The sequence below is a fragment of the Clupea harengus genome, chromosome 21, assembly GCF_900700415.2.
Source record: "Clupea harengus chromosome 21, Ch_v2.0.2, whole genome shotgun sequence".
Classification (NCBI taxonomy): domain Eukaryota; kingdom Metazoa; phylum Chordata; class Actinopteri; order Clupeiformes; family Clupeidae; genus Clupea; species Clupea harengus.
Window position 1 is genome coordinate 17,465,093 of NC_045172.1, and position 27,797 is coordinate 17,492,889.

General features: G+C 45.6%; 1 protein-coding gene across 7 annotated transcripts; it reads left to right on the forward strand.

Moving 5' to 3' along the window:
• Positions 1 to 27,002, forward strand: LOC105911737 (protein FAM222A). Of its 7 annotated transcripts, none has more exons than XM_031558514.2 (4): positions 1 to 110; positions 577 to 1,025; positions 12,576 to 12,706; positions 24,327 to 27,002. In XM_031558514.2, exons 3-4 carry the CDS (start codon positions 12,610 to 12,612, stop codon positions 25,808 to 25,810), a joined length of 1,581 nt encoding a protein of 526 aa, XP_031414374.1. In that variant the 5' UTR covers positions 1 to 110; positions 577 to 1,025; positions 12,576 to 12,609; the 3' UTR covers positions 25,811 to 27,002. The 7 variants fall into 7 exon arrangements, with proteins under 7 accessions (XP_031414374.1, XP_031414378.1, XP_031414379.1 ...); XM_031558518.2 differs by having other exon boundaries at positions 609 to 1,025; XM_031558513.1 differs by lacking the exon at positions 1 to 110 and adding an exon at positions 1,409 to 1,521 and having other exon boundaries at positions 126 to 1,025.
• The last annotated feature ends 795 nt before the right edge of the window (positions 27,003 to 27,797 follow it).

The window sequence follows — 27,797 nt, forward strand, 5'->3', positions numbered from 1 at the left end:
GTAGAAAACTGCGAGTGATCCCGTTGTGTATGCACGGCAGTCCTGTTCGTTCGGCAAAGGGAAGAGGACAGAAGATGGACAGACCATAGCTTTCAACTACCTCTTACATGGTTATTATTTTCTTCTTGCATGTTATAGATTGTTACAAGGCTGTTTGGTCGATATGTGGAGAGAGTAACTAATGACCGGTAACAAGTTATTATTAGGTTGTTTTAGACCAAATTGTAGGCTACGATGTTTTAAGATTTGGCAGTCTGTTATCACTCAAAACCATCTCTTCTCAATTTGTTTATTTTAATTATAAAAGCAAGCAAATTGTAAGTATTTTGTTTGTGTAGTTTAACCAGGCCTTTATAGTTTTTTCCCCCATTAGGTTCAGAATAAATGCAGTGGTAGATTAGCCTGTGCATGTTCTGTTACAGTAATCAGTAGCAGGTGTATCATAGAACTAGCCGATTAGTTTTTTTCGGTGCTCAGCCACTGAAAACACTACCGTTACAATATAGGAGTAAACATTTCCAATAGGTTGCTAGGTAAGTGCTCTTTTTTACGTGATTATGTTACTTTACTCTTTAGGCTTATATGCTGTTGTCAAATTACTATCGCAGATGCAGGACAGACGGGGGATGAACATAAATACCTTACATCAAGGTGCCTATGCAGTAGGCTACGAGGACCACTAACGGGAATTATTTCGCCGACCTACGCCTTGGAGTAGCCTACCTTTGTTTTGCCGTGGGACTATTGCGTTGGTTTGGATTACTATTTTGGGGAACACAGAATTCGCAAACGAGCCTTAGTACGAGATCTCGTATGGAACCACCTTATCCTCCGACAACGCTTTTGTGTTTGCAAGCGAGCCAAAGGGGTAGTCGACCAAATCATCCTAATAGGAAGTAAACAGGAAAAGGTTATTGCGGAATTTTGGAATACACGATGCCACCCGTGTCATCTCACGGGACTGAACCATTCTGAGGCACTGGATTGCATCCTGTGTGGATTTTCTTGCCCGGACCCAGTTAATGGTAAATATGTTGTTTCTACTTTGGGTTACCTGGAGCATCAGAGTGAATATTAGATTGATGACTCGTAAAGGAGTGAACAGTCTATTAGGGGTAGTATACTATGTTTGCTATAGGTTTTGGTTACCCTATCAGCTGTGTGTGTGTTGTAGGCTATATCCCTTACATGTAGCCCAAGCCAAACGTATGTCGCGCCGACAGTCCCAGGTTCCTGTTGTAAATGAGCTTTCCTTGAATAGCGTGTTGTCGGAAATGCGCCCTGCCTTTCAAGTCAGGTGACTGAAATGGTTCTCCGATTGATGCACAAACTGCAATAAAGGAGGCCTTATGCGCCAGGATGCCGGTGGCCACAGGAAACGCTTTGAAGTATATTACTGGCCTTTCAGAGTGTTCGGCGAGTGGCTGTCAGTTCTATTGTGAGAGCTGGCGGATGGTTCATCGCACCTCGGGCAACGAAGTTGAAGGCTGGCGTCCATACGCGGCTTATCGCAAAGATAAGGTGTGAAATTCTTTTTTTGCTTGTTTTGTAGTGGGGGTAATTTGAGTTTTCACAGCTTCTGTCCTCAAGTACGTGGGGAAACTTTTTTTTCTCATGCAGGCTGCTACCAGAGCAGGGTTTAACCTATGTTAACTGAGCTGTTAAATTTGGGTTAAAAGGAAAACGCACTATTTCTATTTAAAATTGGACAAACTAATCAATGACTAAATACATATGCCTCTTAAATTTGTTATGAAAGCATCTATTGTTGTATCATTATCCTTCTATATGAAGTTGTTGCATCGTGTCAGGTTTCTCTCCATGACAGCCAAATCACTCCAATGTGGAGAAAGCGATGCCGAGCTGCAGTCGCACTGCTCAGGGCACGACCGTCCATGAGTGTGTTAGTCGGCTGGATCCTTCGGCCTTTTGCTGCGCCACAGAAACCAACCAAGCAGAACACTTCCCTTGCTACTGGCAGGGTCCAAAGAGCAGAAACACACTCGTTTCAGACAGTGGCAACAAACAACATCTTAAATTCATGACTGAATGCATGGCAGAGATAATGTAGTATGTAACAACATTAAAGGTCCAGGGGGTTTAGGCCTACTGATATTCCTCGGTGACCTGCTCATTTATAAGTAGTGATTTCCCAAGCAGGATGTGATTTAATTTGACTCTGCTTTGTTTAAGTCAGGTGCTGAATAGTGTGGACGGTCTGGGGCTTGGCAGTGGTGTTCTACTGGGTCAGTGCCATGGAGGCTAGTTGATTGGCCTGCTTCATTTCAAATAAGTTAAACTAGACGTACATATAAGCCATTGGCCCGATGTCTCTGGATAAGCAGTCTAATGACAGGAAATGTGCATTCCGGAGCAACTCTCCCCACAGGGTGAAAGCTCTGTGACAAACACTGTTTATTCTGTCATAAAAAAGGATTGGATGTGTTTAGCAGGATATTTCCTTTTGAAGATGCAATACTGTGTGTGTTTTGGGGGGCAGGTATGGTGTCCAGAGAGTTGAGTTTATTTCCCTTCAATATACCTCTCCCACAGACTTCTAGGACACATTTTTAACCACCCGGCACTGAGATAGGCCTACATAACATCCACCAGACATGACTAACACCACAGTGCGACATTATTCAGATGTTAAGCGCTTGGCCACACAAAGCAATGATTCTACTGTGGTCCTTTCATTTTGCTCAGGTGTAATTTTAGTACCAGTGAATTAGTTAGTTGACTTTCAAGCCACTAATCAAATAAATTGCATTGTTTAAGGGGAATCCATCAGGGCAATCCTTTTGCTATCAATGAGAAGGAGTTCAAGCCTATTTGTGACTTTATAAAAAAAAATTATGATTAGATGTCTTCGCTCTGTCAGGACAGAGTTTGTAAAGCTAGATGATGCTTACTCTCAGAACCATCTTAAAATGCTGCATGTTCACTTAATAGGCCTTTATCAATGTGAGCATGTACATGTACATGTTTCTTACAGAAACAGAGTTAAAAGTACATTTCAACTGTTCCTATAAAATGGTCTACCATATATTCTGTTTGAAAACATATAACAGGCAGATATCCGTTAAAAGAACACTACTCTTTGGCCCATTTGCCAAGGTTGAAATCCTCTCTTTGAGCAGGAAAAAAGTACTGGAGTGGAAATTGAACAAAATGGATAATTTATGCTTGAAGACTGATGAGTGTCGGAGATGATTTGTCATGGATGAGGGAGGGGAGCTGAGGAAAGTGCTTCTGCGAAGGCCATGCGCTCCTCCCAACCCCCTTCCCCTCTATATTGTAGTTGTGGTTCAGGCTGACATGTAGTCATTTTAATCTACCCCGTTTCTAACATCTGACAGGCTGTGGTTTGAAAAGCTGAAGCTGAAAATATTAATTCTGCTTGTCAGTCATACAGCAATGGCAACATTTGAATGTTGAATCCTGACATTTGAAGTCAATGTGATTGCATTGAAGCAGCTTCTGGTTTTTTTTTTTTTGCGTGGCCTTCTCTGACGGAGTGTGTCTTTTACAACCAGGAAACCATTTGCATTGAGCACGTATAGATTGGTTAGCGACTCTCTCTGGGGTTGCATGTACCCCATAATTCATATTTTAAGCCAAACAAGGAAGGACAACCGCTGCAATGCATGCGTCTCTCTCTGGGATTCCCTGGGTTTTTTTTTTTTGTGCCTGATCAGCAATTTCTCTCCCCGTATGAAGCGATGGAATTTGTCATTTCCATGCATGTCTGCCCCTGTTCGTCAACTCATCTCAGCCCTGCCTGGCTCGTTAATGGGCCCCGGATTTTGTTTTGCAACCAAAACCCGTCAGTCATAATCTAATCAGGCAAATTTGGCGTCCAGAAAGAAATTTGTGATGGAGCTGTAATGGAATTTGAAGGCCAAATCGGTTGGTTAAGTTCCAAGCTCTAATCTTCCTCTTGCCTATTTCCCTGCTCTTAATCTGTAATGGCCTGATATATGTCTCTAGGCTCATACTTTTATATAGATTAAGGTATGGGTTTAAGATCAATCTCTGCTCTCCTAGTAGTCTGCTTATCTTATATAGGGACAAGACGGGTTAAGAGTAAGTACAAGTAGCTGTAGAGTTGGAATTCAGCCAACAAAATATTGCTAAAGGGAGGTCAAGGGATGCTGCTGGTTAGTTCTTAAAATATATTTTCTCTTTCATCTTATGGTCGGTATCCTCTAGAGATTCTTTGAAGCGCCAGGATAGAGATACAATATGAGGTTCACATTTTTTATGAAAAAAGTCATAATAAAATAGACCATTGGTGTTTGCTGCTTACACCAGGGTTGAGTGGAGCTTGGGAAGATGCCCTTAGCCTTTTTTTGACTGTGGTTAAATCAGTCCAGATGATTTATTTTGATACACGGTAGCTGCTATGTCTGTCATTATTTTATACTGACATAAGTACCTCTCTGTGGAGTTTATCGTTGTGTGTGTTTGTCTCTCTCTCTGTGTAAGTAACCCCCTGAGGCCACATACAAATGGCCGGTCACCTTGCTCCTCTCTCAGGGATAATGTCAATCTCCTGGTTGCTAAGCAGCACCCCCCCCCCCCCCCCCCCCCCCCGTGCATCAAGGGTAATCACCTTTTATCTTCTAAGGATGCCGTGTGTAATTAAAGGTTGGCTGCCATCCTGTGAAATCTGCCTAATTGCTCCTTTTTTATTTTTATGGCTTGTGGGAGGCCAGCTTACTTTGAGGCTTGAGAGAGAGAGGGGGACCGGCAGACAGACAGACAGATAGACAGGCAGACAGACAGGCATTTGGAGCCTTGTGGGGCCCATTCAGTAGTAGATCATTGAACGATTTCCTAACCTGCAGTCAGAAGCCAATCGTCCTAATGGCTGATTGTGCCAGGAAAAAAACTTTTGCGATTGCTGCTGCACTGCCAGCAGGTCGAGGTCACTTTGGATTAACACGTGAAGCATAGACCCATTTTACTCACAAAACATCCCCCCACTATGTGGAGCGTGTGTTGTTCTGCGCCGAGCTGATCATTTGATCATTAAGCGTGGAAAGAGCCTCTAGTGTTCAGCCTGCGGGAGGCTTTCTGGCCAATCTTTTCCATGAGTTCCTGTTTTATTAACAATTTTAATGACTTGAAGGAAGCAGTGACCCTTAACGGCATAATGAATTGCCTTGGCGGCCTGCTGGGTGGGGTGGGGCGAGCTGGGTGTGGGGGCAGGGGGGGCAGGTTAGGGGTGGTGGTATAGAGGGAGACGGTGGCAAACCTTTTATTGTAACACATTATTGCACACTCTCACCCTTTAGTCTCCCTTCCTTTGTAGACTAACTACAGGAGCCGTGTGGTCCCCAAAGTTAGGACCCACCCCCACACCCCCTCTTTAGCTGGTGTCCTTTGATCACCACCAGTCAGACGGTAATTGTGAAGTTATTACTCTCTGAGCACGGCAGTGCTATTTCAAAGCAACTTTCAGCTATCACCTCAGGATATCAGACCAGTGAATGTTGTTTAGCGTTGGATGTTGCCAAGCCATGATGGTGTCCAACTTTGAAAACTACCTTGGCTGGCACGATCAAGAAAGCACAGGAGAGATGGCGTTCGACCAGGCCCGGTGATTAAACAGCTTGACCCCTGTGTTTTTTTTTTTTTTCTGAGTGTGCCAGGCAGCAGATAAGAACTTGTTTGCCTTCTCTGTGTCCCTGTGACTCTGGGCAGGGCTTGAGCTCTGGGAGGCCTGTCCCACATGAGCCTGCGGTGAATAAGGTCATAGCAGTCCTGCTCTGCCAACAGTACAGTCAGACCACAGGTCTGCTCTTCCTCACTGGATACTGGGTTTTACCCACCCACTTGGGGTCCTTCTGGGACATTCCATGTCGAATCAACCGGGGGTTCCCACGTCACAATTTTTATTTATTTATTTATTTATTTATTTATTTATGTTTTCTGTTGAAAGGCTTTCCGATATGAGAGCCATTTGGAGCCATTCATTTTTGCCTGAATTATAGAGCAAGTTTAGGGTTTTCATAAAGCTAATTAAAAATGCTGTATCTTTATTATCTTGCTTTTGGGGACAGATATGTACTTTGTGTGAAAGCTTCTGCCAGATTTGACACTATAGTTTGAGATGTGTGTTAGATATAGCCCTTCAAAAAAAGACTAAACAACATATTGTGACAGATCTGGAGGTTTTTTTCCCCTCATCTTAAATATTGACTGCTCAAAAGGTATTTAACAATATCAAACTAATATTCATTCTCTGACTTTTCAACAAACCGTTGTGGGTATCTGCAATTTCAAGGCCAAACAGAATGGTTGAATTGACATAGAATAGCCCTTCTGTTTCATGAATATCTCTATAGCAGATATCTTTTTTTTTATTTTTGTATCTTGTACAAATCACAAACAATTAGGCTACCATGTTGTGCCAAAGCATATGTGGGAAACCAATATATCAGTGGGGTCCTTGACTTCCAAAAGTCCAAATGAGGATCCAAAGGAAGGATGAAAAGACTTGAATTATATAAGAAGTTCTTTCAGAGCCGAGACACAAGGCACTGGGCCAAGCTTGGGTTCTGTAGACTTTCAACTGCTGTAAATTCTCAGTGCTCTTTCTTTTCAGTAATTAAGGTCTTCTACTTTTGTGTAATTTATGGTTTCCCACTTAGTCTTGATAATAAAAAATAATGACTCTGACAAAATGAAATTGCACCATTAACGGCATTTGTATGCCTATTGCATAGTACCGGAGATATGGGAGGCAAGAGGTTTTATTGACTAAACACAAGTTCTGCAAGTTAGCATCATGGTCTTGCAACTCAAAATCTAACAAATTCAGGAAGCTCCTTAATGACAGCATTAGGAAGATAAGGGCATAGAATGGATCTTGGCACCACTTATCAAGTCCTATTCATGCAATATTTGTCTCAACAATGGGTTTAATTTCCCAGTATAACAATACTTAGAATATGTAGCTATGTAGCAAAAACTGATAGAACCATGAACCTAAAAATATCTTTGCAATATATGCCTCTAAACTCAGAAATATTCTAGTTTACCCATTTTATTTTTCAGGTTGAGATTTCCCCTGGCACATATTTCACACACAATCTATTGTTAATGGAAATGGTAATTTAGGGAAGGTGCAGAGCTCTTGAAGCACCCCCAGGCGAAAGCAGTCCCGAGTCTCCCCTGCAGTCTTGGGTCCGCTTGGCAGTGCAGAGCGAGTCCATTGTTGTGGGGTGGCTGAGCTGCTGGTTTTGGCTTGTCCCCTTGTGCACCAGCTTGTTTAAAGAGCTCATCTCCATCTTGCACGCTCTCTCCCTGCTCTGATGCCAATTATGCCGACTGTTAGAATTATGAACAGGGACGGTCTCTTATCGCCTAATCCCGCAGTAATAGATTCCATTAAAAATGCATGAGAGCATTTTTGCAGATGAATCCGGCGTCGCTGTCTGTCATATTCCCTGCCTGGCAGTTCTTTCAGCGACAGTGGGAGGGGGGTTGTCGTAGTTATCTTTTCATTACTTGGATAGGATGCCATTTCTTATAGGGTTTTTGGGATGGGGGGGGGGATGGGTTGCTTTTCAGTGCATTGCTTCATCCGCTGCCCAGCCAACTTCTCTTTTCAGATGAGAGTGTATTTAGACACACTAGCTTTGATGTGCCATTTTAATGTTCATGTTCCAACCCTTTTTTTTCTCTTTATAGAGAAAGGTATGGAGCTTCAGCAAACTAGGCCACCTCGATGTGGATCTATTTACCTATTGTTTTCTGTGTGTGGTGGGGACAGGTTCTCGATTCAGTGGACCACATTTTTGTTGTGGGTTCACCTCATTGAAAGAACTGTTTTGGGTTGTGGACTCTGAGGACGTGCGGATGCAGAACATCTGAGAGAGACATTCTCCTTGTTTAGTCCCTCTCTTGTCATTCATGTGGAACTTCTCTTTCAATGAACTTTGAAGTAACATTGACTTGTCATGTGACCTATAGTGTTGCACTATTCTGATATGTGTTCAAAGTAAAATGTACCAACGCAAACTTAACCCCCCCACACACACTCACACCCCATCATAGTACCTCTGGCATGAGGTGTCATCGCATGTCTCTTCTCCAATACCCCCTGTAAAGTGGTGTCACTATCAGGGTACTGAAATGTCATGAGCATTGATTGGCTGTTGCGTGGCCACCCTGGGGCCACAGTGGACAGTTGGGGGTTGGGGGATGGGGGGGGGGGGGATGACACAGAAGGGGAAAGGGCGAGAATTAGCATAGCACTCTAATGCTAATCCTATCTCACCAGCCAGAGAAAAGAAGCCTTGGCTTAAACCTCTTTTTTCATTATCATCTAATTAGTAACCGCGAGTTTTGGAAAGCTGCAAAGCCAAATAGAGATGTCCTCTCTCTCTCTCTCTCTCTCTCTCTCTCTCTCTGTCTCTGTCCCTTGTTCTCCTTCTCTTCACTGGCTCTTTCTTTCCCTATGTATAGAACATATATAGAACAAGAGAAGGAGAGGCCAAGGAGGCCATTTCATTCTGTTCACTCTGATTTAACGGAGATGCTCTGAGGGGTCTGCAGGGGAGAGGATAGAGGGCGCACTTACAGGAAGTCGACCGCGATTATTTTCCAGAATGGGAGAGGCTTAATGTAATCAGCATTTAAAGTACACATACATTATGGAGAAGGCTTACAAAAGGTCAAAACCTGCCCTTAGTGAGTTCCAAAGTCTGTTCACGTGTCATGTTTAAAAAAAAAAGAAAAAGAAAAGGGCTGAAAGGCTCTGTCGTGTAACAATGCGTATGGAATGAAAGATTGGCTACTCTGAGAGCGTGTGACAGGTTAACATGATAGCTTTTCATCTTTTGCAAACAGGTGTCTAATCCTGTACATTACTGACTTCTTTCCCGTCCTTCGGAATTAAGAGGGTCATCTCGACTTGAACCAGCCTTTGGTCGATCAAAGTTACTCAGCATGTTACCAATTAGTTTAAATTCCCCACGCCGCCCCACCCTGATCTTCTCTGGCTGCAAGTGAGGGTGAAAAGATTTCGCCTCAGCGGGAATTTCGTGTTGTACACGAGCAGCCGGAGGTGTCTGTCCAGACTTCGCTCTCCCATGACATCATTAAAGCAATTAAACTAAAGACAGGTCTGGGCAGCAGATGGATCCATTGGCTTTTATTAAACTGTCGGACGGCTGACCCAGTCAGTTCTGGGGAATTCTTTAATGATCAAGGGTGTTCGGTAGAGGAGACGTTGATTTGCCATTCCATTTAGAACCAGAGAGACAATCCACATACCTACTTCAAATATGCCACGCTGCTTTAATATGTACTTTTACAGATTTTTATTTCACAGTACATCATATTCACTATTGTAAAAGCAGACAGACGTATCCTTTGATCTTGGCTCTTTAGTTTTTCTCTTTCATTGATTACCTCATACTTCATTCATTTCATTTGACAGAGAACCTTTATTCCACCCTTTACCTCCCAAAGAATATGTTTGGAACATATTCCACCATGAAACCTATTCTTTTATCTGAAAAATAGAAGTAGATACGAACTGTATCATGAAAAAGGGCCCTTTCAAAATGGAGTGGCCAAGGGTTACTAAACTGGTCAACCTCTCTGCTCTGGCGGGATATCTCACTCTCTTTATGGCCTGATTGCCGCTGTAATCTTCTATTATTCTTCACATGTGATTTCTCTCAAGGATTTGAAGGGATTGAATGTAGAGGCATCATGCTATATCTGCGTTGCACCGAAATTGAAAAAGGGCCCTGCATCCCCCTTTTTGTCCCCCTCATGAGCCCCCCACTCCGTTGCACCGTGACCTTGTTATCTCCCTACACGGCCCCCAGCACCAGAGTCTATTGAGGCAACGCTTGTACAATTAGACTCCCTCCCACCGCTCTGCACCCCCTAGCTTAAGGGTCTAAAATAAAATAAAATACCTGGCATGGGAAGCAAAGGGGAGGATCCATCTGCAAAAACGCTCTTATCAGAAATCCTTGGGAGACAAAGGATCAGCTGAGGCATTGCGGGACGCTTATCTTCCCAGCAGCCCCGGCTGCGGCAGGAGCGCGACCGATAAGGTGTCTTATCTGCATCACTGATGTCACGGAAACGCGGCAAGGATTTAACGTCCTTGCCACTCAAAAACTTGGTCAGTCACCTCGCCTCAGAGTCGGTGGGGTTTTACATGGAGATGTTTTTGAGAGCGGGGGGGAACAGAGGGAGACTGACTGGCGGTTTGAGCGTGGCGGCGGAAGAACAAGCCCCCAGAGGAGCGCCTCCGACTCCAACCGGCTCTTTCCATCTGACGGGGGGGCCTCAGGGAGTTTGTTACGAGAACATTACCACAAGAGCAAGTGACACAGAAATAAAATGCATTACCATATACAGTAACCCCCCCCACCCCCACCGTTACCCCATCCCTTTACTTTCTCAGTCTCTGGATCAGAGCACAAAAAGGCCCGCACACACAAAGCAGAGCCCTCATTCATTTAAAAAGGGGAGAAAAAGGAAAGAAAAGACAGTTGATGCATTTTCATCCTTGAGCAAATAAGGGGAATAATGGGAGGTGGTTTTGCAATTTACTTTCATTTCCTGTTGATAAAGCCAGGCAGGCTTTCCCCAGGAGATCCCCCATTTTAGCCCCCCCCCCCACCCCCCCCTGCACACACACACACACACGCCCCTCACTGCACAACCCTCGCCTCCGTCTCTTTTGACAAATGCACTCTAATGGAGAATATGCCGGGGGTTGGTGGTAGCGTAGGTGGTGGTGGTGGTGGTGGGGGGTTGCCTGTTGTGAAATTGGTAGCCTCACAAAATAGAGTCGGAGAGAAGCTTTTAGCTTCTTAGTTTGCCTGTGATCATATGAGCGTGGTCGCAGGGTTTGAGACTGGGGCTGAAGCTTGGCATGTTGAAAGGGTTAGGGGATTTGTGTGTGTGTGTGTTATGGGGGGTGTTCTGCCAGCACCTGACTGGGATGAAAGGCAGTGTGTCTCTTTCAGGGCCCAGGGTTATGGGTTATGGGTAATCAAATTTCTACAGATGGGTTTGGAGGAGTCCCCCTAGTCAAGGGCTGGCTAAGCTGCCCTGTGGATGGAGGTGCAATGAAGGCAATAAGCTGGTTTGAAGAAGAAATGCAGCGGTGGAAGAGAGCGAAGGAGAGCAGAATATTGAAGGGCTTTTGATACTTTCCAATTACATGTGACGTGACAAGCCAGCTTTAAAATTGTAGGTTCATTACAAAGAGACATCTTAAGAAGATATTTACATTCTTGCTCCTCAAGTCAAGTCTTTTCAGTTTTTACCCAATGCCAGACTCTCTAGTAAAAACCCTTTGCATGTAGTGCCTGCTCCATCATGAGTTAACCAAAGACTGTTGTTTTGGATATTTCTGCAAGTTCCTTATTGCTCATATCAGCATTTCAGTGTGCTGATGCAGGAAGATCGGGTCCTCATGGTGACTCCTACAGGGCTGTATGCTGTATGTTAATACATTCAGTACAGACCCCGCTACAAGTACCAACTGAAGGATATTGATTGTGGCTGTTCAACGGGATGGTTTGAAAAAGTACCACACCTGATATAGAAGCAACATAGAAGCCCGTTTTAAAGACTAATTTGTTGCCATGTTACTTGCTTCAAATCCCTCAGGGGTCTGTCTCTCTTCCATCAAGCTCCTTCTCTTAAGGGCGAATGCCACGTCAGCTCTGGCAATTTTCTGCGGTCATAAAAATAACCGAAACTGCAGTATGTGCTTAAAGTAGGTTGATTACAAAATCACTATATGGAAGGACACATGAATGTTATCTGATTGAAATGGACCAGAAAGACATTTACAGCAACGGCTGAGACTCCTCCTTTATGGTATCATTTGAGATGTTAATAGGACCTAGTGCTGCCAACATAAGGATATGAATTTTTAAAACGTGTTCGTCGAGAGAAAGAAAATTGGATTGAATGAAAACAAAGCCCAACAAACCAGGCAAACCTGATCCTTAATGAATGAAATTACCGTCTAAAGCTGTCTGCCATTTGAAATGTTGATTGGATGTGATCCCCTTTGCCATGTGATGTTTGAGAGGAGAATTCCAGGCTTGCTCTATTGTCTGTGGCCTGCCATTTCTAGCGTTTTATCAGACGCTGGAGGAGTCCCGTCATCAGCACTCCATGCACCATAGTCCTCCCCAAACTCAAAAAAGGACACAATCTTGCTCTGTTATTCTCACACACATGCACAGGCATAGGCTCATTCACACACACACACACACACACACACACACATTACTCATACACAACTAAGAGTTGTAGAGCCTGTAGAGTTATATTTGGGAGATTTCTGGACTATTTCGTTTCAGAGAATAAGTCTTTTGCAGCTACCTGTGCCAAAGGAACTTCAGAACAAACCCAGAAGCACAGAAGTCTAGGGCTTCCGGCTATCCACTTAATGATCAGTACTCACACAGTTAATGTGGTTCGACAGAGGGACTGGTCACCAGGTAAAAAAGTGCTCTCTTCCTCCATGCTAACGCTTCCTCTCCCCTTTATTCTGGTGTTGTTTGCTCCGACAGAGAGGCACCCAGTGGCGGAACCTGAGACCTCAACATGTTGGCGTGTTTACAGCGGAGCCAGACCCATGCGCCCCAGCATCTGATGGGGGGCAGCAAGATCTCAGAGTTGCCACTGCCCATCCATCGAAAGAGTAAGTCCACCCCCTACCTTGGGGCTTGCCACAAGGACATCATGTATATGGGTATATGTCAGAGATGGGTGGTTGGTTTAGTACTAATAGCCCAGTTTAGCGTGACACTGTTATTGTGCTCATATAAAATCATTTTTCAACATCTTTCCATTTTTGCGTGACATCACGGATAGAACTCTGCCTTTCACCAACTCTTTCACCCACCAAACACAAGCAAATTAACAGTCCATCACATTTCGGTCAATGTGCTACATGTGCGACACAACAAGGGGAGAAACAATCTGACAAAACAAAATTATGTTGATAAATGATTCAATCACAGTTTTTGAGACTGTGTTTGATGTTTGACCCCGAGATGGTATTTTTTTATGATTCAATCACAGTCAATAACAGTTTTTTTAGACAGATACATTTGCCCCTTTATTCTCATTTAGTGGTTGCTACGCAGTTGTAAGAGTGTTCTGCCAAAACAATGGTCGGTTAGTTCACAGTAGTGTGAGGAGAACACTAGAGTGCAGCTGGAGGTTTAGGAGCGCATTGGAAAAAAGCCCGACCCCGTCAGGAAGTGAGATGCAAACAGAGGCACAGTGGGGCCTATCTTCTAGGAGCCCCATTAATTAGCGTGAACAATGAGGGGGGACCCTGGTGGGTCTCTGCATGACGTGCTGTCGAGGCTGCAATAGATTTATCAACCAGAACCAAAACCAATACGGTTTCTTTCCTCCGCTCTTCGCCACAGAGAGATAACTTCAGCCAGCAGAGCTTCAGAGGAGGGCGAGAGAGAGAGAGAGAGAGAGAGAGAAGGTGATGAAAGGATGAGGGTTTAATTAGGCTCCCCTGACATTTTTTTTTCTTTCCATGGAGGAGAGCGAGGAGAGGTAACGCTGACCCTATCTAACACCTTAGATAAGCGCCTCAGCTGTGGGTTCACCTTGGTGCGTTCCTGGGGTTAGTGGTGGTGGTGGTGTGGGGGAGGTTGGAGGTTGAAGGGCTTATCTTCCCCCACTGATCAGTCTGACTCCGCCAGGCGGTCTCGTATCAGTGACACCCATCACACCAGCCCTTAATTTAATTCATGAGAGCATTGATCAACACTCTGCGGTTCAGCTCAGCAAGCCCTGTGGTGTTAGAGCTTCTCTTTCTCTCTCTCTCTCTCTCTCTCTCTCTCTCTCTCTCTCTCTCTCTCTCTCCCTCTCCAAGGGCAAACTGTTGTGACCTACCCCATCACATGCTCCACCCGCCTGGCGTTACAAAGTTCAGAGGAGGAGGGTCTGGGCCCAGCAGCGCTGCAAGGGGAAGCTGGCTGTGAAAGGCCATTGAGATTAATATTCAGTCAGACTTACTGCGTGCACGGCTGCCTTATGGCAGTTACCAATCCATAACTTTGTCACAGTTTAACAGAACTGGGCAGAGCTGAGGAGGTTTGCGAATGTAATGATTTTCAGTGGTTAGAGTGAGGGGGAGTCTGTTTCTACTGTTTCACTCAGGGATTGCACATTTGGTTTGTTTCTGTTGGGGTTTTCGAATGGAAGCTATGGAGATAAAAGCCTTGGAAATGGGAGGGTGGGGGGTGGGTGGAGGAGTTCTTTTAAATGTCATAAAATATGCCGTGACCTTTTCATGTGGTGGAGCCGTGCTCTGCTGGGGGCTGTCTCCAACCGCAGTGCCCATACGATGGAGGCTGAGGCCAGAAGACATGAAGTAGTATTGATATGATTTTGCCACTTAGTTAACCTAAAATAATAGCACATTGGAAAACGGGGGGTCGACCGTATTCTGCAAAACCAATCAGTTGAGGCACAGTCATCCCCCCCTTGAATTAAACCTATGTGGTCTTACATGTCACAAACATAGATTTCAAAGACTGTTAATTATCATTACTGTCACTGCACATTACTATCAGAATTAATGAGAACATATTTCATCTGTCCGCATGCTCACAGGCTAGTGAAAGCAGCAGAAATTGATCATTATTCCCTGGTTGTTTGGCCATGATTTTAAAGCTAATTGTGCTCCCTGGAATTGGACTTTATACTAAAGGCATAAATAATATAATGTTTCTGCATTATACTCTCTAGGCTGTGATGATGTTTTGATAACTAGTCAAACCGCAGAGTGGTACGTAACATGACCGTCGCATAAAGTGAGAGAATGAACAAGAATTAAGTGAAATAACAATGTATTTTCCATTCGAAGAAAAGTGTGTCATCTTGAATGATTGATTGTGTTTCTGGCAACAATAGAAAAAAAAGTTTGCTGTTTATCGTATTCTGAGTGAAAATACAAGAAAGGATTATCAGTTGAAGGCAAGAATATGTTTAAATACAATACTAACTGTAGAGTAAATGTTACATACAGTATAGGACTACAAGTATTGACATTTATAACGTTACAGGGGCACACTATCATAATAATACGTTTAAATAAAGCCGCAATCAGCGATCATCGGAGTCCAAGAGGAATGTGCGAACTGCCCCAAGTAGTGAAAGATTGAATGATTTGACCACTTCAACAGGTGATAGGTTTTAATTTTAAAATTCATTTTGATGATACCAAACCATGTAAGAAGAACAGTGGAAAACATGTTGTAGCTTGTTGTAGTGACATCTAATTAGTTTGAAATTGGGTAAATGGCTTCTATATGCCATTATGAATGAGCCTACACAATTTTACTGAGATTGGCCATTCACACAGGCATGTATTGGCTGCTGAATTTTGATTAGCTGTCGGCAGCCATTTTGTTGAGTAAGCCGAATGGAACTTTGGGAGATGTGAGCAAGTGTAGCCAAGTACAAGCATACCAGATTCATTTTTTTTAGCTTAAGTGATGTTGAAATATTGAAATGTGACTGTTGCAGCGTTACTGTGGAGGAAATTTTGCTAAAGTTGGAGTGCGTCCAAAGAATGTGGTAGAGATGTAGGGTTTCAAATATCGTGAAGTTTGAACCTCTTAGTCACAGGATATTGGCAAATGAAGTACTAGGGTATGTGCACGCCTAAGGACACAAACATTGTATTCCGTATCAACCATGTGGAGCTACAACCATACCAAGTTTCATGTGGATTGGTGAAGTCTAAGTATATGATATCGATGACCAAACATTTGTGAAAAAAGGTAGAAGTCTTTGACAAACACTATATGACCACACAGCGACATTCATATAATACGATAATGCGTAATAATGCTGTCCTGAAATTGTATAAAATGGGAAAAGATACCAATTTTAGTTTCAACACACACACACACACACACACACACACACACACACTTTCAGTCCCCCATCCCCCTCAGCCAGACACACACTCCCACACACACACATCCCTCTTCCAGGCCGGGGCCCCTGTGTTATTAAATATTCATCGGGGATCAGCGCAGCATCTTGTCTGCTAAATGCTGGAGCAGACAGCCTCTGCCTGCCGCAGGCATTGCCTCGGGCAGCCCTCTCACTCTGTTTACCTGAAGGACCTGCAGGTCCCACTGCTGCCAGTGGCCTTCCCCTGCTCATCCCTGTGATATTTACAGCTCAGCTCACAGGCTCTGAGGAGTCTTACTGGAGGGATATGGTGTGTGTGTGTGTGTGTGTGTGTGTGTGTGTGTGTGTGTGTGTGTGTGTGTGTGTGTGTGTGTGTGTGTGTGTGTGTGTGTGTGTGTGTGTGTGTGTGTGTGTGTGTGTGTGTGTGTGTGTGTGTGTGTGTGTGTGTGTGTGTGTGTGTAATGGGAATGGAGGTTACAGTTCTTGGAAAGCTTTGGAGACTGGAGAGCCACACAGATAGTCGCTACATGATCAAAATGACAGAATTTGGTTTACCTTTAAGCTATCTGATGTTTGTGACATGAATAGCGTCCACACACAGTCACAGTGACACGTTCACTTCAGAGACGGAAATCACATCTGTGCTTCAGTTACCAGCACACCGCAGGTCAGCCAATGCCAGGCTTTGAAAAGCCTCTCTCTCCACCTCCCTGTGCGCGCCTGTGGCTGGCTGCTGCCGCCATGGTAGCCGTGGTAGCCGCAGGAGCCCGCAGCGTGGCCGTCTCTGAAAGGGCAGGAGATTAGCCTGGCACCGCCAGGTGACTCTCATCCCCCAGGGAGGGAGCCGAGACCGACACGCCACTCCCCAGGGGAACGGGCACCAGTGCATTGTGGGATGAGAGAGAGAGAGAGAGAGAAAGAAAAAGGATGTAGTAACGGGGAACAGCTGCTTCTGTGTGGCCCTCTGACAGGTCCTAGTTAAGCATATGTGCTATTAAGAAGTCCTACAGCAGTCTAGTCTCTTTACCCTCTACCTTTGCTGAAGCATTGGCCAAAAGGAGGAGAGAAAAATGAGCAGGTTTTCTCTCTCCCTCTCTCAGACGGATGAGCACTAATGGGCAGAGCAGTTAAGGGATAGCGGGCTGCTCCTCGGCAGAAAGCGCTAGAGCGGGGACGGCTTTTCCCACGGTGGCAGCCTGCCGCCAGAAAAAAAAGCAGTGACTTGGAGAGAAAGAGAGAGAGATATAGAGAGAAAGAGAGAGAGAGAGAGGAGGGGGGAAGAAGTCTCAGACAAGTGTCTCCCTTGGCGCACACACACACACACACACACACACACACACACACACACAGCTGAGCAGCGGACACAAATGGAGAGTGACACTTGTGCGAAGCGCCTGTGCGAGAGCCGGCGGAGCCTGAGACTCTTCAGGCACTGATAAAGAAACAATCAGCCCTCAGGTCCTTCCATTCCTGGAGAAGGCTGCCCGAAACACACAGCCACCGAGACACAGAGACTAAAAAGGGGGGGGGGGGGGGGGGGGGGGGGTGGTGGTGGTGGTGGTGGTGGGAAGAGTGAACAGGACCGTCTCTTGTATAAGAGTAGATAGAGTAATGAGCGTGCACATGCACATTCAAAGACATTGTTAAACCAGGTATTTGACTGAAGTGTCACTACTGGATGCTAGATAGATATTGGATATAATCCAGTACTAGATTGTAATGTCACATTCAAAGTCTGGGGAAGAGAGTGGTTCTTTAACATGACGAATGCTATAGATATGTACAAATGTTCGATTTCGTCAAAGCAATAGAATGTTTACATCTTCTTCTCTTTCATTTAAATGGAAGTGAACACGAGTCCCGACTCTGTTCCAGCAAGTCTGTATGACTTCACCCTGAAACGGCCATCATATCTGGATAAGGGTGTGTGCTGGTCCTCTGTTCAGTGCTGTGGGTCAGACAGAAGCTCCCTCAGGGCAATGTCTGTGTGCATGCCGGTCTGGAACCCAAAAGCAATTAATGGTGAATATCCTGTCCACCATGCCGGCTCCTCGGCTCTGGCTCCTGTGTGCAGTTTCCCCCGCTTCAGGATTTATGTCTGTTAGTATTAATGTCTGTTAATATTAATAAAGAGCGGCCCAGGGGTCTCAGAGTGTGAGCTGAGAGAGGCTTCAGTAGGACATGGATACAGCTGACACAGGGAGGATGCACAGGGAGCAGGGCTGTGGTCAGTGTGCACATCTCCTGTAGCCTGGCTGTGGTTGTGCTGATCGAGAGGAGGGCTTGCCTCAAAGGGATGTCAATGGGCCAGAAGGCCAGTTGAGTTTCAGCTGATGGTTGTGTTTCCCATGCTGGCTTTGATTGTGCCACTTATTCCCCTTTCAAACTACCACCAGGCAAGGCTCATCTACAGGATGGTGCTAGGTGTGTGAGTCTAAAGGGAGACACAATAGCAGCTGTGTGTGTGTGTGTGTGTGTGTGTGTGTGTGTGTGTGTGTGTGTGTGTGTGTGTGTTGGCTAATGTTTCAGAGACAGCATGCTCTACTCAATCATCACATCTGCTGAGCTCTGAGTTTATTCAGTGTTGTTTTTTCTTTTTTTTTTCTCTCCCTCTCCTCTTTCGGAGTTTGTTAACCTGTAACTGCCTTGCGGTGCATGAATAAAAGGATGAACTGACGCAGGGCTTAGCCTGTAACAGAAGACACAGGATGTGGAGGGTAGAGGGGGGTGCTCTTTTGTGTCAGCTCTAGCAGTGGGATATTAGCTCGCTGACAGCTGCCTAAAGCAGTAGAATGTGGGAGGGGCTTATTAATTGTATGGGTCTTAATCACTGACTATGGCTCTAAGGCCCCTCTGTGTTGGTACAAGCAGTTGTCATGGCGACTAGATCCGGGTTTTAATTGCATATTAATCACCCCCCGAGTCAAGTGAGGCCTTGGGTAGTGCCGGTAATGCATCATGTAAGAGTTGGTTGGATCTTCACACAGAGAGAGAGGGAGAGAGCGAGAGGGAGAAAGAGAGAGGGAGAAAGAGAGATGGAGAAAGAGAGGAAGGGGGCCCTGACTAAAAGTGTAATCTCTCGATGAAAGCACTCTCGTTATTGCCTCTGGGTGCGAGATAATCGCCTAAACTGCCTGCTGCAGTCTCACCAGAGCACATCTGTGTGGCTCAGATTTGATACAGCTCCAAGTTTCTGCCCATAATTGCATTTGGATAAATTAGGGCCGAACCGGTATCTGATTGCCTCTGATGATGAATCGGCCCCTCGCTGCGTCAGCCAGGGGTTAATGTCGGATGCCCACTTTACTGCTCCCGTGTGCGCCGACTGTGGTACTGCAACTATTCGTCTGTGTATAACCAGTGGAAAATGTTTCGGAGGTAGTCCAACTCTCTTTTTATAGACGAGGCTCCTGAGCTTGTTTTTCCTGGTTAATCACTGATTAGCTCAAACAGCGAGGTCTCTCCACTCTGAGCTGAAGGGTATTGCTTAAAGCGTGACCATGGGAAAAAAGATTAGCCAGCTTACCGTGACTGAGAGCATCGTGTGTGGGGATGGCCACAGGCCAAGGTGCCAGATCGTCCTTTTATTTTGTTTCTTTTTTTTCCAAATCCACATTTAACTCACACGCTCACACACTTTGTTTGCATTTCGTGCTGTTCACTGAAAGGTAAAGCATGAAATGGATCAAAGCTGGCTGCACTCGGTCAAAAACAGTCTGGCGTTGAAACCACTCTGTTAGCAAGACCAGATTGTGTGTTTTGTCAGAAGCAACTGTCTTTAGGTCTTTGAACTCAATCACAGACACACACACACACACACACACACAGTCATAGTCACATACACATTGGCTCTTGTAAGCGGCCTACTTAAGAGTTCATTTGATTTCAGATTGTGTTGGCAGTTAATTAGCAGAGTTTTAATTGAGATTTCGCACTTATCTCTCCCTCTGGGGGCAGAATGCCTTGTGATGGGAGTCACCATTAGGAACAGCGGGTGATTGAAAGCTTGACCTTGCTTTCTGTGTCACGCTCGCTGCCCAGCCTCATGTGCCAACCCCTCCTTGCCCTTGATCTACTGAATTTTCCGTGTGCGTGTGTGTGCATTTTGTACTTTTTTGCATATCTGTATCTATCTATCTATCTATCTGTCTATCTGTCTATCTTCTTCTGTCTCACGGTCTCTTCTCTCTATTTATATACACCTACATACACATATAAATTCACTAGTTATGTATGCGCACATACATTAGTTATGTATACAGACAGACAGACAGACATGCATACATAAGTTATGTGTACATAATGAGGGAACAGGTATGCATGTGTATACGTGTGGTCTGTGCCCTTGGTGATTGTGTATCGTGTGTCCTCGACCGCTTCACCTCCATCTCCCCTGCGCAGGAGGTGCAAGCAGCTTAGAGGAGTTACACAATGTAAATTTGTCAACTCTGCAGGCTGTCCTTGGCTTGGGCCGACTGCTAAGCAAGTAATGTTATTTTCTTTTTTAGTGGGATTTGCGTGAGCAGAGGGTTTGCTCCGACACGAAAGCTTCCACCCCCCCCACCTCACCTCTTTTCCAAGTGCTGTTGGCTGTAAGGTTTGGGTCTTAGTGCAGTTGGCATGCTCAGGGTGATTAAGTGCTTAAGGTTAGAGTGCTAATTACCTCCCTGTGTCACTCCCTTCCTAAAGGAACTCTCTTGGCTGAGCACGTTCTGTTTCTTTTCCTCTTCTTCTCTTTGTCTTGGTGCTGCTGACTTTGGGGGGTGTTGAAAACTCAGTCATTCAGCTTTTTTTTCTCTCTTTCATTTGAAAAAGTCCTAGGTATTACACCGTGACTTGTCACAGCAGTCTCACAGACTCATAAGCCTTGTCTGTGAAGCTAAACAATGACAGGTGTGTTGGGCACACATTGTGGTTCACGAGAATCAACTTTGCTAAGAGAGTATCTGCAGGATGAGAATTGATCTCAATACGTATTTCAGGTTAATTATATCCCTATTTCTGCCTTTTCTCTGACACACAAAATAGACACATTTGGAAAGCTGTTGAAGTAAATTAGAGAGGTTCTTTGATTCTCTGCCGTAGCAGATCTCTGAGGTGCCAACTGAAATTAAATGCTTCTCCAGAGAATGCTAAGTGGAGGCCCTGTTAGAAACACGAAAAACTGGCTCTAGGCAGCAGACATGAAAGGCCATAAAAACATACTGTAAGTATTTGTAAAGAAAGATGAAATGTGCAACAACATGATACAAGCCAGGTTAGAAACATTTCTCACTCACTCACTGACACACACACACACACACACACACCTTTCTGTGGCCAGGCAAGACTGTATGCAAGTCCTTTTATGTAGCTCAACTTCATCAGATCTTCATCACTTTACCCTGACAGACATGGATTCTAGATCTGAACCCTCATACTGGCAGGGAAAATAGAACTGCACTTCTTACACATGGAAATCCATGTTTGTCTTATTGTCATTCCTCTTATTCTCGTTCCTCTTATTCTCGTTCTTACTCTTAGTGTTGTTTGAAGGGGTGTTGTTTTGGGTGACACATGCTATTTTATTCAGTTGTCAGGCATGCAATTAGGTTATGTTTATGTTATAAGCAGTTCTATGGAACTGAGAGCCTGTTGGGAATTCCGTGTTCCTGTTGTCATCTTGAATCATGAAGCTTGTGTATTCCGTCTTGGGTTGTAGTCATTAGGAACAGCTGTGCAATAAGTCTGTTGGTCCAGACATCTTAATGTTCCTCTGATGGAGTTAGCACAGTGCAATAAATGATATTTTTGCAGAGCATCTGCAGTCATGAGAGTGAGCCGACTCGTTTCAGAGGAGTGAAGAGACTAGGGTCAGTGGATGGCATTAGGGTCCCTCAGCGCTTGGTGGCTGGCATGGAGCTTCAGGGTCTTTTGCACTTCTGAGGAGCCCATAATCCCTGGAACTTATGAAGCGCGAAGGCCTTTGAAGCCCGGTTAATGTCTAAGTCGTTTGAAGTGTTTACCAAAACAGCAAACCCAATTTTAAATCGGAGGTAAAAACAGTAGCCCTGTGCGGGCGCCGAAGACTTTCAGGACCACACAAAACGGCACGGCTCCGTTTTAAAGTGATGGCTTCGCTCAAACCTCACTTCCTGTTTCGCCTGCCTGTTGTTGTTGTTGTTGTTGTTGTTGTTTTCTGTGGGTTTTCTGGAGAGTTGTTGCTCTGTTAAATAAGACTGGATTTCCTCCCTTTCTCCCCAGCATATGGAATCAGCCACCCATTCAGCCTCAGCAGAGGCGAAGTCTGCCGCTCTTCCCATATCCCTCCATTTTAAATACCCAATTTACTCCCTTTATGAGATGGATCTTGTAGATTGAATCATTTTCACAGTTGGAGGCTCACTGTAGGCCTCGAATGAAATGAACTCCCAAATCAATCCTGATCGGGAACAAGGAGCGAGCGCTCGCCTTGCATGACTGAGGAGGCCTTCTCAAATGGTCTTGTTATTGAAAAAGAAATGAATTGTTTTGTTTGGGGGCGGTTTCCATTTTCTTTCCCTTCCTCCCGTCTTCTCCATATGCCCATTGTGAAGGTTATGGTGGGTGTTCTTTTTTTTTTGTGCCGACGACAAAGTAATCTGGGCTAATTTCAACACTTTTCTTTCTCTGTCAGGAATTCCATAACTGTGTCATTCCGAGGAGGGGGGGGGTAGCAGAAATATGCAGCTGATTTATTACTCAAAAATGGAGGGATTTTTTTTTTTTCTTGCCTCTCCTTTGTTGCAGTGGGCTAAACAGGCATGAAATTGCCTGAATAATGTGGTTTAAATCCAATCTCTGTGTGTCCCTCCTGCCCTTCCGTACGGAGCTGAATCTAAGTCCCCGTGGAGATTGCTATTTTCCCTCTTTATGGCTCCAGCGACCAGATTAGGCTGCTGCACAGGTGTGGGCTTTTGCCACGTGTTGTCCTGCCTGAACCAGTCTGTGTGTGTGTGTGTGTGTGTGTGTGTCTGTGTGTGTGTGTGTGTGTGTGTGTGTGTGTGTGTGTGTGTGTGTGTGTGTGTGTGTGTGTGTGTGTGTGTGTGTGTGTGTGTGTGTGTGTGAGAAAGAGCCTGACTGACTGCGAGGTAATCAATCTGTGCATTCCTATACTTCATCTCTACCGTTCAGATGCAATGACAGACAGCATGACGCAACTGAGACAAACTGGTATTTTAAGACAAAATATGTTATTTTTGGTTTTGACATGGCCAGGATTATTTCTAGTTTTCTCTGCCTTGTGTTTTAAGTTTGAAGACCATGAAAGAATTGATGGCAAACAGTGCCACAACCCTGCGCTTCATCATCAGTGTTGAGATAATGGAACAAATCAAATGTGTAATTGTGTGTCTTTGTTCTGTTGGATTCCCCACACTTACTCCTCTCTGCTTGTGTGGCTTTGAGTAAGTTGCACAGTCGAATGCCAATAATCCTACAACCACTGCAGGAAAATTGGCTTTTCTCTTCCCTCACTCACCCCCCCAGCCCCCACATCCACCTCCTCCTCTCTCCCCCCCTTCCTTGATTTCCCTGGGTAATCCAATTTTGCACAGAAAAAAAGATAGAATTAATTTCATAATGCAGTGATCAAACATTGCCCGAGGTGTCTTCTTCCACAAAATGAGTTTTTAAAAAGATGCAGATGTCGGAGGATGAGTAGCCTCCTGAGGAAACGAGGGAGATGAGAAGTGTGTGTGGGTGGGTGGGTGGGTGGGTGTGTGTGTGTGTGTGTGTGTGTGTGTGTGTGTGTGTGTGTGTGAAGGGATGGTAACATAAGAGAGACGTCCAATATCTCTGCCCTTATTGAGCAATTTTTCCCGTCCACCTTCAGCTTATTCATATTTTTGCACACACTGTATTACTAATCACTTTTCCACATTTACCGTGAGAGCTCTGGTGATCATGTTAAGCCCTGCGTGAAACACAAGAGATGTCGTACGCTGTTCATCATCACAGATCTTTCCCTATTAAGCTTAAACCAGCACCATATCTCCATGTTCAATATGGCAGTCTCCATTTTTCTGGACTCCTTGCTCCCCTGGTTTCTACACTCCAACAGGACATGGGAAGCTACACTTCCTGAACAGTGATTCGTATAAAGATGCTTTGCTAATCCTTAGGAAATTGATCTCTAAGCTCATAATGTCTTGGTGATTATAGCCATCTCTTGTGTGCTACTGGTGAAAGGCGGATATTTGAGTCTCAGTTATGTCTTGCAATTGTGATTTTTTTTTTTTGGTAATGGCTGTCTCTGTACTTTTGTTCACATTTCTCATTTTCTGTATCTTCTTGGGGAAGCTACATTGAAAGCTAATTGCTCTTAAATGTTTGTGTGTCAATTGCAGGTGAGTTGAGTTCTGTGCACTCACCACGGTACCCGACCCCAACCGAGCTTGACGCCTTCGCCCGCAAGACTTCAGAGAGCCCCCTGTCCATCAAGATCTTCCCCACCAACATCAGGGTCCCTCAGCAAAAGAATATCAGCCGGACGGTGAACGGCCTCGACACCACAGGCACGCGGTACAGCTCCTACTCGCAGCCTTACTCCGGGGGCTACCAGGGCCTGTTGACTACGGTCAGGACTCCCACGGTGAGCAGCAGTAAAGGTGTGCTGAAAAATTCCGAAGGCAAACGTACAAAACTGTCCCCTGCACACATCGCGGTGGCTCCCTATGCACCGCCCACCAACAGTGCTGTAGCCAGCAGACTCCGGCAGAAAGCCTACAGCATGGGCCACTGCAAGCCCCCGGAGGTGTCCAACATCCCGGCGCCGCCTAACGTCATCATGGCTGCCTCGGTGGTGCCAGTGTCTGGGGGCCAGAACTTGCCCCTGGCACCTCAGTCTGCGCTCCCTGTGCAAAGCCTACTGCGGCACATGGGCAGGCCTTCCCATGCACCACATGCCCAGGGACTGCATCCACTTGGGGAGGCCCAGACCTCCAGCCCGGCTCTCCAGGCGGCCACGGCTGCTGCTGCTGCTGTTGTTGGTGGTGGGGGCACCATCACGACCTGCTCGGACTCGGGTTTCGCCCTGGCTGCTCCCCCCCACAGCGGCCTGGCTTACTCAGGAGCGGTGCTGCCCATGCAGAGTGCAGACACTGCCACCGGGGGGCAGTATATGGACAGTGTGGATTATGCGCTGTGGCAGCACAAACAGCAGCAGCAGCAGCAGCAGCAGCAACAGCAGCAGCACCACCACCACCAACAACAGCAGCATTACCACCAGGGGGCGCTACGGATGTACGGGGCAAATAGTGGAGGCGGGGCGGTGGTCAGCCGCTCCCCCGAAACCTGCGTTCCCCAGCTGGCTTTCCGAGGCGGCATGGCGGGGTGCGGCTCGCTGGAGCGGGTGGGCTCCTCGCCCCTGCACTGCTCGGCCATGCACGGCGAGTTCTCCGTGGGTCAGTTCTTCGCGCCGCCATGGAACAGCGTCCTGGCCACGCCGGACAGCGACTGTTACAACTCGCTGGAGCTGCCCCTCGGCTCCTCCATGGGCAGGGTGGCCTGTGGCGACATGGGGTTCCCCCACCACCCCGCGCAGCAGCAGCAGCAGCAGCACCACGCGTTCCCCCAGCACTACCCCTCCGACAGGGGGAGCATGGGCCTGTGCTGCGCCGCCGGTCCCCCCAGCCGGACCCTGTGCCACGCCTCGGTGCTCAGCAGCAGCCTACAGTCTCTGGAGTGCCTGATCAGCGACATCCACCCGCCTTGCATCAAGGAGCGCATGCTGGGCCGGGGCTACGAGGCAGTGGGGGGGTCGGTCGGCATGGCGGGGGCTCGCCTCTTTGACCAGCAGCCCACTCACATCCAGCTTCCTGTATTCAGATAAGGTCAAAGGTCAGGAGCGAATTGGGAGTAGTGGGGGAAAGAAGACACTGGACACGATGCATGTCAATGCAAGCTGAGGGCGAAAGTTAGAAGGCTAGGAGAGACTTGCTGTGGAGTGGCTGTGTCTTCACTGGTAAAGGGCTCACCAGGTGGCGTGTATCGCAAAAGTAACGACTGAAACTGAAATAAAGCCTGTGCCGTGGTTTGCATTGTACTTTGTCATTACCAAACTGGACCGAGCAAACTGAGGGTTTGCTGCCATTTGCCTGATTTTTGTCGGTCAGACTCGAGGACCAACAGGGATTGTTTTTGTCACTCTTACTCCATTGAACTGTTTTTGCATTTGAGATGACACACTAGTTGCCAGGACGACACCCCTGTCGAAAGGCTGCCAAAAATGACACTCGGGGAGCCCTGTTTTGAGGGTGGAGACGTGACGTTAACTGGCCAGTGTCACCCAGTGGATCTGAATATCTATGCGGTTAAAGTGGACTGCTAGCACGTTCTCATTTGCTTACGTTCATTTCCGGGTTTTCAGACATGCGACTGAAAGAGAATGTGCTAGGTCACTAGGGGTTCACCTTAGGACTCCTGTTGTTTCAACCACAGTGCTGCCCTCAAATTAGGGCTCTAGACATGTTTTTCTTACTGCCCCAATTTAGGTATATGTCATCGTCAGGTCAACGTGGTTTAACTTTAAAAAACAAAACAAAACAACAAAAAAAAACATCTGTATGTCCATAGTGACAGATTTGATATTGAAATGGTACTATAGTCATAATAATTATGATGTACAATTGCACTGCTATGAGCATAGCAACTGATGAAGATGATTTGAGGAGAGGGGAAGGGGTCAGGAAAAAATAGATTTATTTAAAACTTGAAAAACTTGAATTTTGTCCCCCTCAATAAGCTGTTTTATGTGTGTTATGTTTGAATCATTTGAGGCTGCTACTGAGCAAAAGTATTTAAGAAATTGTTTGACTTTGTTGTTTAAACCTCTTTTTTTTCTATAACAGGGGTGTCAATACTGTGTTTTATTTTATGCCCCAGATGTAGGTTAAGAATGTTGTCCATGTGCATTGCAGTTATACCTGGAGACACACTGCTGTTTTTGAATATATGTACGTGTGTATTTGTGTGTGTGTGTGTGCACATGGGTGTGTGTGTGTGGGTGTGTGTGGGTGTGTGGGTGTGTGGGTGTGTGTGGGTGTGGGTGTGGGGGTGTGTGTGTGTGTGTGTGTGTGTGTGTGTGTGTGTGAGGGAGACAGACAAACTGGTAAAACGGCATAAGTCATCTCTATCTGCATCCATGCGAGAATTTCTCTCATAGCTTCTGGAACCAGATCGCTGGAGACGGAAGGGAAAGAATGGACAACATGCTTTTCCAGTGTGATTTTACAATTTAAGATATTTATTGAAATAACGAAATTAGTCGCCATATCTGTTTTATTTCTGTACGTCTGGGACACGCCTGCAGGTGACGCATTCCTTCATTTCTTTAATATTGTGTGAGTTTTGCGATGTATTTTCAGTTTGTATGTTTTGAAAGACATGGTACACAATGGGCTAGATTTTAAGAAGTGCAATTATACTGTCAACAAATGGGCCCTCTCTCTCCACCTGCTGTTGGAACAATTCTATTTACATTCTATTTACAATGTACGACTCCTTCCCAAACATACTTCCTTATCATAATTAAGATTGTCAAATAAATCTAATTTAGGGATGTTTTTCTACACAAGGCTGCCTGTGTTTTTATTTTGATATCTTGACAACCTCATTTTATGTTGAGTTGCCGAGAGTGACTCTGAGCAATATGCACCACCTCATCTCCATTGCATAACATTAATCTTCCGGGCGGAAAATCCTTTATAAACACCATTAGCATTTTTACCAGCACAATTTCATTTTCCTATCCAGGGTAATCAGTTCAGTAGTTTGGGTTTGTTTGATTTCAATTGGAGCGCTTCATGCTACATTAGAGG

Coding starts and splice junctions, on each gene's coding strand:
- LOC105911737 (XM_031558514.2), top strand. CDS start 12,610: ATGTTGGCGTGTTTACAGCGGAGCCAGACCCATGCGCCCCAGCATCTG. Junction 12,707..24,326: donor ACTGCCCATCCATCGAAAGA/GTAAGTCCACCC, acceptor TGTCAATTGCAG/GTGAGTTGAGTTCTGTGCAC.